Source organism: Ictidomys tridecemlineatus, chromosome 15, assembly GCF_052094955.1.
Source record: "Ictidomys tridecemlineatus isolate mIctTri1 chromosome 15, mIctTri1.hap1, whole genome shotgun sequence".
NCBI lineage: Eukaryota > Metazoa > Chordata > Mammalia > Rodentia > Sciuridae > Ictidomys > Ictidomys tridecemlineatus.
In genome coordinates this window covers 16,519,339-16,532,240 of record NC_135491.1, presented here as the reverse complement: position 1 = coordinate 16,532,240, position 12,902 = coordinate 16,519,339, and the positions used below count along the sequence as shown (strand labels likewise).

At 36.6% G+C, this 12,902-nt stretch overlaps 1 protein-coding gene across 10 annotated transcripts in view; it reads right to left on the bottom strand.

The window, feature by feature from the left end:
* Positions 1-233: 233 nt before the first annotated feature.
* The window catches only part of LOC110597012 (zinc finger protein 568), a 71,950-nt gene continuing 59,281 nt past the window's right edge, over positions 234-12,902 (bottom strand). For 9 of the 10 annotated variants that reach the window (XM_078033113.1, XM_078033117.1, XM_078033111.1 and 6 more), the window contains 4 exons: positions 11,845-11,888; positions 7,881-7,995; positions 7,485-7,580; positions 234-6,989 (listed from right to left, as the gene is read on the bottom strand). In XM_078033113.1, the coding sequence (XP_077889239.1) occupies positions 5,545-6,989; positions 7,485-7,580; positions 7,881-7,995; positions 11,845-11,888 (1,700 nt within the window). In that variant the 3' untranslated portion in view covers positions 234-5,544. Of the gene's footprint in view, positions 6,990-7,484; positions 7,581-7,880; positions 7,996-11,844; positions 11,889-12,663; positions 12,686-12,902 lie in introns of all 10 variants that reach the window. The other variant, XM_078033121.1, reaches the window with a different exon arrangement.

Sequence of the window (12,902 nt, the reverse complement as noted above, 5' to 3'; positions counted from 1 at the left end):
AACTTTTTTCTATCAGTAAGGGGAGAATGAAAAAAATTGGATAAAAATGCAGGAACGAATTAGACTAGTTCCTTTTCAGTCAATAAAGAAAATGACAGAATGATATACTACCATCTATGTTACTTAGAACCACCTAATACTATGGGTTGGTCTTCCAGATTCAAGGTGTACAAAGTTATTGCCTCTGCAGACACAAGGTGGATGACTCCAGAAGGGAAAAAGAAGATTCCACATTTTTTTTTCCTGAAATGATTTATTAATAAAATTTTAATCAAAAAAGAAAAACATGCTTACTATGTGTTAGTTACACAGGTGCTATTTTTTTCCCTTGTTATTTAGGCGGGAAGATTTTAAGGCATAAAATAGAAGAAAAATTGGAAAAACATTTGCAGTGAAAGAAGACAATTCAGGAATAAACCCAGAAAACTAGCATACAGCAAAAAGATATTTAAAATGGATGAGCAAACTACACCCTATAGACCAAATGTATTTTTCTTTCCTTTTAGTGCTGGACTTCGCACATGCTGGGCAAATACTCTATCACTGAACCACAAGCCTAAGCCCTGTTACCTGATTTTAAAATATTAAGTTTTATTGGAACACAGCTGCGTCCTCTACCTCCAAGTCAGGATTTCTCAACCTTAGCATTAGCATTACTGACACCATGGGCCAGATAATTTAATTGTGGAGGCTGGACTATGTATTACAGGGCGATGAGCAGGATCCCTGTCACTAGATACTAGTAGCAACCCCCTTTACAACAACAGACAAAAGTGTCTGTGGGTGTTGCCATTATCACCCTGAGGATGTGGGCAGAGGAAGCAGAACCGCCCTGGTGAGAACCACTGGCTTATGCATCCCGTGGCTCCCAGGCTACAGAGGCAGTGTGCAGACTTGCACACAAAGCCTGATGCCTGCTCTCTAGCCCTTAACTCCTTTTTGCAATAAACAAAGGCAAAGAATACACTAGACTAAAAAAAAAAAAAAAAAAATTAAAAAAAAATCACCAAACAGCAAAGCATGTGACTATAAAAGCTCCTCAGTCAACTTTCTACAAATTAGTTTAAAAATTGACTTCAATTTAAAAAAAGAAAATAGATAAAAACAAGCAATTCAAAGAAACAAACTCAAATGACCCTTAGGCAAGGTAGATGCTCAACCTCATTAGCAGTTAAAACACAAAGGCACTTTTTTGAACATTACAACTTCAGTTGAGTAAATGTTCAGTTGTGATTAAAATAGAAAAGGAACATACATTTCTGTTGAGATTAATGGCCAAGTTTAAGACAATAAGGCACTAATTACTACATTTAAAATAAACTACATTGTTAAGGCAAGGAATCCAACCAGTGGAAACAAAAGCACCAACATGCAACAATACATGTACAGTAAAAAATGTTTATCAAATGATTACTTAATAAGTAATAAACCTGAACTTTCATTAGCGGGAGAATGGCCTGTATATATCATGGTTTGTCTGTTATGTGAAAATCTAAAACTAGATCTGTAGGTATTGACTAAAAGGATGTTCGTAGTCTACAACCATGTGAGGAGACTGCACTTCAACGTGTGCGCACAATCTCAAACCACTCTCCTCACCCAAACAAATCTGGACGTGGGTAAGCTTCCTGAGTATGGAGAAAATATTTTAAGCACACACATTAGGCTTTGGTTTTCAGCACTTAAGAGACTCTGTGGATACGATTTTGTTTAAACAAACAAACAATAACAAAAATCCTCTGTGGTATACAAAGTTTCAGTTGAAACATGATATATAAACTTTTAACTTTCAAAACTTGACAAGAGAAATATGTGTACAAGAGCAGAAAATGAAAGAGAACTCTCTCAATATTTTTTATGACTCAAAAAAGTTAAAATTGTAATGAAATAGTTCTATCACTTATCTTTAATTTTATTAATTTAATTCCTCTAATGGGCATGAACTCTCAGAAAATACAGAAGTTTTAAGAATAGACTCATGAGGGGCTGGGGATGGAGCTCAGTTGGTAGGGCGCTTGCCTAGCATGCAAAAGGCCCCAGGTTCAATCCCCAGCACCACCCCCCCAAACATAATAAATTTAAAAAGATGAAATAAATGCATCAGTACAGGTAAAATTTAGTCATCATATTTCTCTAATAAAAGTGAATTTTTTTGTTATAAATGGCCCTTTAATGAGTTGACTAATAATATCTAAGTAAGTTTATCTATCAAATAATACAAATTTATATTTAACTTATTTAGGATATGTATTATTTTTCTATAGTGTGGGGCAGAAGTGGATTGTTATTATTCTAAATGTTGTGAAAATTTATAGGACCAAGAGGTAGTAAGTGGACACCTGCAAGTTGACTGTGTGCTGTAACTAGGGTTAAGTTCTTATATTAATGTGTAATAGTTCTTAATGTCTAGTTTCCAATGTGTCAACACTATATTTATACATTATATTCTTTGACAATTGAATAAGTCAGGTCATGAACATTATGGCTAATGTTTAATAAGCTGCTTGGTCTGACCTGCTATTTAACTGGAATACTTAAACCATAAGTATAATAGATTGGTTTTCTTTGGTACCAGTGATTGAACCCAGGGCTGCTTTACTACTAAGCCACATCCCCAGCCCCTTCTGCCCTACTTTTTTTTTTTTTTTAAAAGACTGAGACACGAAGTTTCTTAGTGCATCACTAAGATGCAAAAGCTGTTTGTAAACTTGCAATCCTCCTGCCTCAGCCTCTAGAGTCACTGGGATTATAAGCAGGTGCCACTGCACCCAGCACAATGGATTATTTTTTTTATAGCTGATTTGATTTTGGACGGTGTCCTTTTCCAAATTTGGTAAAAAGGTTACAATAGCTTCATAGCTTTGACTTTTTTGTATTTTTAAGAATTAAAGACTTTTATCTGTAAGATAATTTGGTGCTAGAGGCATTATGCACCGTAGCTCTTTAAACAGTTTCTTTTTGGTTTTTACTTTATTCAGGGCAATAATAATTTCCCAGGATTTCCAAAATACTATAAAAATATATACTATAAAATGCTAAAAGTAAACAAATATTTCCTATATCTTACTAAATTAAAGCTGGATATATGTATATACTTCAATAATGTTTAAGAAAATATTTAATAAAATAATGCTTTTCTATGTCAGCTATGTCATAAAAAGCTAAACTTTCTCTAGTAAAGTTGAATAAATATGTATGTGTATATATACGAAGAAACAATTTAAATGTTAATTCCCCAGGACTCAGATTAACTGAGAATAAAGTTAAAACATAGTTTCTTATTCACTCAAGACCAGGGAAAGGGCAGTTCTGAATCGTTTCCTCAGATCTACTGTTAAGAACACAGATAAACTCAATGTGTCTTCTGCACCTAGCTCAGCCTCTTGACCCTTCCTGATTGCAAAATGGCCACAATTCCCTGTATCACACAACCATACAGATATGTGTTCTGTAGTTGAGAAGACCATCTCCTTGTATTTTGTTAGAAAAAAATTTAACTGAAGTCCACCTGAAGAGTTTGGTCAGGTATTCTGTGGCCAGGAACATTATACATATGATCAGTTTGCAAAGCAAACTAGAAGCAGCACCTGGTATTTATAGACTTAGGTGATTGGTAACCAATCCTGCCAAAGGGAGAATGGCAGAGGAACATCAATGAATAGGCAAAACTAACCAATAGTATCTGATAATACAGCCTTATTTCTGTGAAATCTCCATTTTTGTAACTATATAATTTTTCATGATTCTTGAGCTTTTTCTTTGAAGGATGAAATACTTTAATTTCAGGAAAAGTTGTTCAAGTTTTTTTTTCCCTTACATTAATTTTCTAAGTGTTTCTCTACACACTGGAGTCAAATCCTATTTATTCCCTTCATCAAATATTGACTGGGGGACAGGGGGTTGTGGTTCAGTGGTAGATCGCTTGCCTAGCATGTCAGAGTCACTGGGTTGGATTCTCAGCACTGCATATAAATAAAGATTCACTGACAACCGAAAAGATTAAAATATATATATATATAGAACTTACTAGAAACAGGCAATGTCTAAGTCTGAATGAATCCTGACCCTTCGTGTTCCTGTTTTCTACACATACTAAGGGAAGTTAGTTTTTCTTTCATTAGTATTTAGCAAATTCTCATGGCCATTCATTCCTAATGGTAATCTGCCTTAGTTTTCTTCTCTTTTGGTGATGGGGATTGAACCCAGGGCCTCATGCATGCTAGACAAATAAATGCTCTGCGACTGGGTTATACCCCAGCCCCTTAATTTTCTTAATATAAAAACTATTTATACAGGTATTTTTAATATTTCCTAAGTGGAAACTTGGCTTTTGGCTAGAGCACTGTTATTTTCTAATTCTCTATAATAGAGAGGATAGTTTTTTTTTGGTGGGGAGGTGGGGGCAGAGGTTTTTTTAAAAAAATAATTTTAATCCTCTCCCTAACCTCACAGCAACCCACCTTTCTCCTACTGTCTCTCTCCCCCAGGTTTCTTTACATTATAAATCCCCAGATGAGGTAAAATGACAAACTATGAATGAAAACTTTACATTTTTCTCCAGGAAGAATTATCTAACATTTAATAAAGAGAAATAAATAATGCAAGATGTCACTGAATATAAGGACTCTATGATCTCTAAAAATACGCAATGGTGAAGAGTCAATGAAGAAAAGTAATAATAAAAGCAGCTCTCATTTGGCACTTTTCTTTTGCCTCAGCCCTCAGTGTTGCTGGGATTACAGGTATATGCACTGAACTGAGCTCATTTGGCGAACTTTCAATACTAGCTAGACATTGCTGGAAAGGATATATGTGTATTTAATCCTCACCATGCAAGTAAGACATAAGTACTGGTATTATTAATTTGCAAATGAGAAAATTTAAATGTAGTTGTTTGCCCTTACAAAATGAGTTATAATGGTGAGGGCAAATAAAAATTAATCACTGGTTAAATACCCTTCCAGTGATTTGGTTCAGGTGAATTTTACAGAATTGGCTAGCAAATATTTAACAAAATTTAAATGGGATGGAAGAATATGCTGCATTTTTAATGCTAATGTAGCCTTTCTCAAACATCAATTATCAGATGCATAAAGTAAATTGCTGTCCAACATACATGGCATTTATATTATGAATTCTTTGATCTCCCCAAAGGCCCAAGGCCCTGATGTTGGGAAATACCCTAATAATTAATTTCTCTGACACCTTCCTGAGCTTCTCCCTGTTATGAATTCCCTGAGGTTGACTTGGTTCTAAGCAGCAAAAAGGCATTCCCAGTTTCCTTATGTTTATGGAATTTCCCAGTTTTCACAACTGAATTCTGATGTCTATTAAATTCTGACACAAACAACCCCTTTCCAATTTCTAACATTTATAAAGTTTCCTGTCAGTCACAGCTGTTATTTAAATAAGAGTCTTTTAGGCATATATCCATAGTATCTGATATTCAGTTAAGTCGCTAACCTCAAATGTTTCCTCACATTCCTTCAATCATAGGCTTAAAAAAAGTATGAAATTTTATGAGGTCAATCAAATTCTGAGCCTTCATTCGCTTCTCTGTCCTATATGAATTCTCTGATGTTGAGTAAGGTGTGAGCCACGAATAAAGGCCTTCCCACATTGCTTACATTCATAGGGCTTCTCACCAGTATGAATTTTCTGGTGTCGACTAAGTTCTGAACCACGACCAAAGGCCTTTCCACATTCCTTACACTCATAAGGTTTTTCACCACTATGGCTTCTCTCATGATGAGTAAGTTCTGACCTTCGAATAAAAGCCTTCCCACATTCCTTACATTTATGGGGTCTCTCACCAGTGTGAACTTTCTGATGTCTAGCCAGTTCTGTGCTACAGGTAAAGGCCTTTCCACATTCCTTACACTTATAGGGTTTTTCACCAGCGTGAGCTCTCTGATGTCGAGTAAGTTCTGAGCCACGACGAAAGGCATTCCCGCACTGTTTACATTTATAGGGCTTCTCACCAGTATGCACACTCTGATGTCGAAGAAGATGTGAATCAGAGATAAAACCTTTCCCACATTCTTTACATTTATGAGGTTTCTCACCAGTATGAATCATTTGATGTAGATTCAATTGTGAGGCACAACTATATACTTTCCCACATTCTTTACATTCATAGCGTCTTTCACCAGTATGAATTAACTGATGAAGACTAAGCTGTGTGTCATAACGAAAAGCTTTCCCACATTCCTTACATTTATGGGGTTTCTCACCAGTATGGATTCTCTGATGTCGAAAAAGATGTGAGGGGCGGGTAAAGGCTTTCCCACATTCCTTACATTCAAAGAACTTTTCATCAGTGTGAACTCTCTGATGAAGATTAAGTTGTGCAACAGATGGAAAAGCCTTCCCACACTCCTTACACTTGTAGGGTTTCTCACCTATATGCATCTTTTGATGTTGACTAAGCTGTGACTTAGAATGAAAGGCTTTCCCACATTCTTTACACTTATGAGATTTCTCACCAGAATGAGTGCTCTGAGGTTGAGTAACCTCAGAGCCATGACTAACGGCACTTTTCTTATTTTCATCACTTTTTTTGCTTTCATGAAGTTTCTCATGTTTAATCAAGTCTGACCTACTCTTAAAGATTTCCCCACATTCTCCACATTCAAAGTCTTTTTCCTTATTATGAATTCTTTCGTTTTGAACAGGACGTGACTGGCTCCCAGAAGCTTTCTTACATTTCTGACATTCACAGGATTTTTCTCCAGTATGAGCTCTATGATATTCTCCAGGGGCTATGCACTCAACTGCAGGGGGCCGTTTTTTAGTGGTCATTTTGGCTTGTTTGACTTGTACCTCTTTATGCCCCTGCTGTCTCTCCAAGTGGCATTTGATTTCTCTGCTATCTCTGACCCTGTTGAATTCAAGGTTGGAACGTTTTTTTGTTATCTGCTGATGTAATGATTTAATTTCATAACTGTTCTCTCGAGATAAAGTCTTGGTTTTTCTTCTGGACTCCCAATCTATAAGATAACAAGAAAGAAAGCAGGAGAGGTTTTCACATTTCAGGAGAAAGTAAGTTCCTAAGTAGTGTGGGAGTGAATATTAATGGGTATGGGGTTTCACTTTGAGGAAATGAAAATATTCTACTCTAAATATACTAAAAACTACTCAATTGTACACTTTAAGTGAAAAGAGTTTTATGATAGGAGAATTATATTTCAATAAAGCTGTTTCTAAAACACAGGAGAAAAACAGACCCAAAGTGCATATAAAATGATTTTTATAGGGAAAGGATGAGGGTACTTCCTGTCTGAAATGGGAGGGAAATGATAGAATAGCAAGAGAATGGGAAGTGGAGTAATAATAACCTGGAGCCTGTGTCGGAATATTTTTAGTTTCTCCCCAGATCTCATGCCTTTTGTTGGTAGAAAGCTTTTCTCAGAAGTGTGGCCTTTTCTCAAGCAGACTGGCTGAGGACTGCCATGTTGTCTTCAATATAGTTCCTTATCACTCACCTGAATACCATTCTTTTGCCTTCTTCCTCTTAACCATCCAGGGCTCCTTCCCCTGCTCCAATAAGGAGATCACACTTGGCTTAGTTTCAGAAAGTCCTGCTCAAGGAAAAAAAGGGAAAAGGATATGTTGAGGTGTCAAAATCAAAATCAGTTCATGATTATCAAGAAGAGCCTATAGATTAAGAATCAGAAGGAGAAATGAAGGTTAGAGGAATGGGGAAGATAAATGTGCAAAAGGGAGAAGCCCGATACAAAATTCACAAGGAACAAACCATTCTTTGTTGAGTAAGAATCATAAATTTAGCCAGGTATTTCAAAAACATTCACTTAAAAACTCATAATAAATGACATAAAAATTCCAGAAGACTAATTCTGAATTTTGATTGGTAAACTTACCTAGTGAGGTCAAATTGTTGTAATTCTCCAACATTACATCTTTGTATAGATTCTTCTGTTCAGAGTGCAAACATTCCCACTCCTTCTGAGAGAAGTAAATGGCTAAATCTTTGAACTGAAAATACAAACAAATATACTCTCTGTGAAATTAGTGGACAAAATCTTAAGGCAATATAAGAGAAAGCAATTCAGTAGGGCACTCCATTGGACCAGGCTATACTGGATGCTTCCACATAGATGGGTCAGTGTGGAAACGGGAGATCAGAGACAAATGCCCTCAAAGGTCTTGGGCATGCCTGCTGCTGCAGATGTAACCACTGGAATTTTTGTTATGCACCCAGGTCTGGGAGTAGACAAAGTCTAGGTAAGTGCTGTTTCCCAATTACATGAATCTGCAGAAGAAAGTAAACAGCAGTCTCTGTGTTTGGCATACCTCTCATTTTTCTTCTCCATTCTCCCATTCAAGGAAAAAAAGAAAATCTGAATTACACCAAAATATCTTACAAAAATCTCTCTGAAAATGGATGGAACTTAATAATTTCTTTAAAACTCAGGCTACATACCTGTAATCCTAGTGACTCAGGAGGCTGAGGCAGCAGTTCTAAGCAAGACCCTAAGCAACTCAGTGAGACCCTGTCTCAAAGGGCTAGATGTAGTTCAGAGCTTAAGCCTCCCTGAGTTCAATTTCCAGCACTCCTCTCTCCAGGTCTCCCCACTCCAAAAAACAAAACAAAATAAAACAAAAAACTGCAAGCACAAAAACAGCAACAACATAAAACTAACCTAGGCTCAACAAAACCAAATAAAACCAACAAAACCTTAAGCCCCCAAACCTAGAATAGTAAATCCAAATCACTTCTCTTTTTCGTTTTCTTCCTGTGGTGCTGAGGACTGAACTCAGGGGCTCTCTGAACACTGAGATATATCCCTAGCCCCCCCCTTTTAACTTAAGACAGGGTCTCACTAAGTTGCAGAAGTAGGCCTTGAACTTGTGGTTCTCCTGCCTCAGCCTCCTGAGTAGTTTGGATTACAGGTGTGCCTGGCCGTAATCACTTTTCCATGTCACTGTAAATTCTTAAACAGACATCATTTTTACTGGTTGCATAACAGCCCACCTTACATACTCAATATTTTTTATTGTTGGGCACTAGTTAGAGAAGTTCCCTAGGATCCTTTTGGAGTTAGGAGTTAAGTTATTTTTTCTCAACAATTTATACAAACAGCTAACCTGTCTCTAACTATAATTTTCCTTGTTCCTAAGATACCAAAATGGATGGAGAGAGATTCAGACTCAAAACAATGTGACCAAAGGTGAAAACACACTACACAAGTTCAAAACGGACCCATGTATTAGTATCCAACTGGCAGAAATCTCCTTATAAATGTCTCATAACTCCACAACTGCATTTCTATCATATTCAGTCCTTAAAATCCAAGGGAGCAGTCCAGTGTGATGGCGAATGCCTATAATCCAAGCAGCTCAGGAGGCTGAGGCAGGTTCAGCAATTTAGTGAGGTGGTGAGCAACCTAATGAGACCCTGTCTCACAATAAAAAATAAAAAGGCTGGCTGGGTCAGTGGCTAAGTGCCTCTGGGTTAAGTCCTTGGTATCAAAGAATAAAAAATAATAAAAAATAAATAAATAAAATCCAGGGAGCTAGAGATATTGGCAGATACCGAGACAGGCTGTCTGTGACAGGGACAGGGAGAGAACACATTCTTCTGATCATTATACTCCAATGCTAGGCTTAATGTTCCAGTAAATACAGAATGTATTTTTTAATAAAAATAGAATGAACATAAAAGAGTAAGAGTTTATCCTGAAAGAAATAGGAACTCAATGAGCAAAATAAAGGAAGTGACAGGACCAAACTATTTTACTGGTGAAGAGTAAAAGGGGCAGGGAGCATAATTAGGAGATCAGTACACTGTATCTCCTACAAAGTCTGATCTGAAACAAGACAGCACAGTGAGGCAATAAGGCGTGAACTCATAAGAAGGAAAGAGAAACAAACAAACAAACAAACAATGAGACCTGGTATCTCACTGGACATTGGAAAAACCAGGAGGCAGGAGTTGGGGGAACCCCAGGCTGGTAGAGTTAAGGGTACATCATTTAGGTGTATTTCTTTATCATCATATTCCCTAAACCTCATAGATCACATTATACTAAGGAAATTATGAAGAAAACCCACGGTCACACAGATAGTAAATAGCAGAAATATGATCACAGTATACAACCTCCCTTTAGTGTATCAACTAAGGGCAATTACTGCTTTGAGGAAAGGAAGAAATAGGTGGAGAAATGGACAATCAAGGGTTGAAGAGCAGGGGGACAGAAGCTCCCTCCCCACCCAGAGTGTGTGGACAATGGAGAGGGAGCCCTCTTCTGACTCCTTAGGAAGATTCTGGCATAGATGAGAATAGAAAGACAAACTCAACAAATTCTCACAGAATTCTGAAAAGTCCAAATAAACGGAAGAAACAGATTAATTGAGATTAGAAATAATAATCTGTGAGTGAAAAAAATTCTTGAAGACTAACTGACAAGATTAATGAAGAGCCACATACATAGGCATATCCAGGAAAAATAACTCTTATTTCACATCCTACAAGAACCATGCTCTTCCCTAAAAGTAATTATTCTAAAGCCATAGGGGGGCAAAATCTAAATAAACACTTCAAATTAGGAATTTTTCCAGCCAACATTCTCTGGTTATAGATTACATGGTTTATCTTAAAGATTACTCTGAACAAAAGAAAAAAGTACTTTAGGAAAATACCAGTGACTTTCTATTTTTGTGGTAGTTGGAAGGCCTACCAGCATGACAGAGGGAAAACAATATAAGTAACAGGTTGATTCATCAAGTATATTTTGAAACCTCTGAATGTAAAATAAAAGTTTGTGAAAAAAATATTTCTAGACAGCTTATAAATGACAAATAAATATGCAAAACATGTAACTGTGTTTAAAATAAACCCGAAAAAGAAAGGTAACATAAGATTTTTGGAAAAATTTCAAGATCTTTGAAAAGTGGGTAAAGAAAATCAGAAGGCAATTTAGAAATCTTGGCTCTACTATTTATTATCTATGTAACTTTGGGACAAGTGACTTAATAGATCTATTTTCTCATTTGCCAATTTAGTATAATAACCTATTTCACCAAATCTGAGATGTCACTGACAACACAGCCACCACTGTTTTATACACTAGGAAAAAAAGAGAAAGCAAACAGGCCAGCTATCAGTAAAATTATGACTTGCCAATTTGTTTCAGAGGATTATTATGGGGATTAAACAAAATCACATATGGAAAAAACTTCAAACTATAGCAGCTAAAAGTAAGTGCTCAATAAGTCAGTTGCTTCTACTAGTGGTATGATCTTACTCTGAAAATAATCATATTCTCAAGTATGCAGATAAAAAAATAATTTAAAAATATTTACACTGTCTCTAGATGGTGTTTCCATAGGTGGCTCTGATATTAAAGATCTTGAAATTTTTGCAAAAATCTTATGTTACCTAAATTGTTAGAAAGAATGCAATTAAGTTATTTCTATCTTGATAATCGAGCATACAGCTATTCCAGTTATTAGAAATTTATAAGCCAAAAGGGCTATTTTGGTGACCCTAGAGGGGACAACAAAAAAAACTAGTGAGACTAATGTGAATAAACTTATTGTATCCTTCAACTTCCCTGCAAAATAACTGAGGCAGTTCATTGTCAACAGGGTTCTGGGAATGAACAAAATCCAGGGAAATGGAAATTCTGGGTCACATAAGACAATTTGTGCAAAGGAAACATGCTGGGGGCTAGCTTAGGAAAACTGCTCCATAAATATGGCTTCTTCCCTCTTTTTCTTTCTCTGTCTTATTATTATAAATTTGGACAGATTCCTAAAACAGAACAGGTCCCCCAAACCAAGAAGTCCTTCTCAAGAAGAAAGTGGCAAATACAACTTTACCTCCACCATGGCTCCAGATGCGTAATTCTCTCCTCTTCTGAGTTCTTAGAGAAAGAAAAAGGGAAAAGGGTTAAGAAACCAAGAGACAAGCCTTTGTTCCTAGAACCCAGAGAAGACCTGGTCACAATACCCCCTGACTCTACAGGCACTGAGAGGGAGACCAAAGAAGACCAAAAGTTTTATTTATCAGTTTCATTTATGATTTTTTTTTTGGGGGGGGTACCAGGGATTGATCTTAGGGGCACTCAAACACTGAGTCATAACCGCAGCCTATTTTGTATTTTATTTAAATGAGACAGGGTCTCACTGAGTTGCTTAGCATCTTGCTTTTGCTGAGGCTGGCTTTGCACTTGTAATCCTCCTGTCTCAGCCTCTTCAGCTACTGGGATTTTAGGTGTGTGCCACTGCGCCTGGCTCATTTATGATTATAGATACAAATATTCCAAATAAAAGGCAGATTTCAATAATGTAGTACAAAATTTATACAATGAATTATGTAAAAGATTTTCTAGTTGAAGAGCATTAAGAAATCCGATGGCTTAATGGTTAAGCGCCCCTGGGTTCAATCTCCAGTACCAAAAAAGGGAGGGGGGGGAAATCTAATGACAAAATGCCTTGCATGAACAAATTAAAGGAACAAAAAGTTCACGTATCAAATGATGCAAATAAGATGAGTGGCAGATGAAATAATGGTCTTGTCTCTAAATGGCAAGTTTTAATCCCAAGAACCTATATTTAGGTCATCTTACATGGTGAAAGAGACTTTGCAGATATATTTCAATAAGGATCTTTTCAGATGGGAAGATTATCTGGAATTACCTGAGTAGGCCCAAGAAAGGTCCTTGTAAGAGGAAGGCAGAAGGGACAGAGTCAGAGAGAAATGACAAGAGAAATGAAGGTTAGAATGATGTGCTTTTAAGATGTAGGAAGGGACTAGAATAAAGAATACAGGCAGCTTCTAGAAGGGGAAAAAAAGCAAGGAAATAGATTCTTTCCTATAGCATGACCTGTCATTCATAAGAAAGCCATGTTCTTGACAAGTTAGTCCTTTCCCCTTA